Here is a 213-nt window from a genome sequence, read left to right as displayed (position 1 = left end):
TCTCTGCCCCATCAGGGACCCTAATCCCTCCCCCCGGCTAGTCTTCCCCCCCTCAATCAGTGACCCTAATCCCCCAAAACCGCACTCCCCCCCTTCAGAGGCCCCCGCCCCGCACTCACCGAGGTAGAAGCGCAGGAAGGGCGACGGGGTGAAGTTCTTGAACATGACGATCTGCACGCGCGGGTTGCGGAACTGCAGCTGCGGCACCGTGAA

General features: G+C 63.8%; 1 protein-coding gene across 1 annotated transcript in view; it reads right to left on the bottom strand.

The window, feature by feature from the left end:
- MRPS25 (mitochondrial ribosomal protein S25) overlaps nt 1-213 on the bottom strand; it is a 30,602-nt gene that overhangs the window by 25,175 nt on the left and 5,214 nt on the right. The window contains exon 2 of the mRNA XM_019504647.1: nt 116-213. This exon is cut by the window's right edge and continues 12 nt beyond it. Coding sequence (XP_019360192.1) covers nt 116-213 — 98 coding nt within the window. The remainder of the gene's footprint in view (nt 1-115) is intronic.

The sequence above is a fragment of the Gavialis gangeticus genome, unplaced genomic scaffold, assembly GCF_001723915.1.
Source record: "Gavialis gangeticus isolate Ggan-Ray unplaced genomic scaffold, GavGan_comp1, whole genome shotgun sequence".
Lineage (NCBI taxonomy): Eukaryota > Metazoa > Chordata > Crocodylia > Gavialidae > Gavialis > Gavialis gangeticus.
The sequence above is the reverse complement of the archived record's forward strand: the minus strand, read 5'-3'. Positions and strand labels throughout refer to the sequence as shown.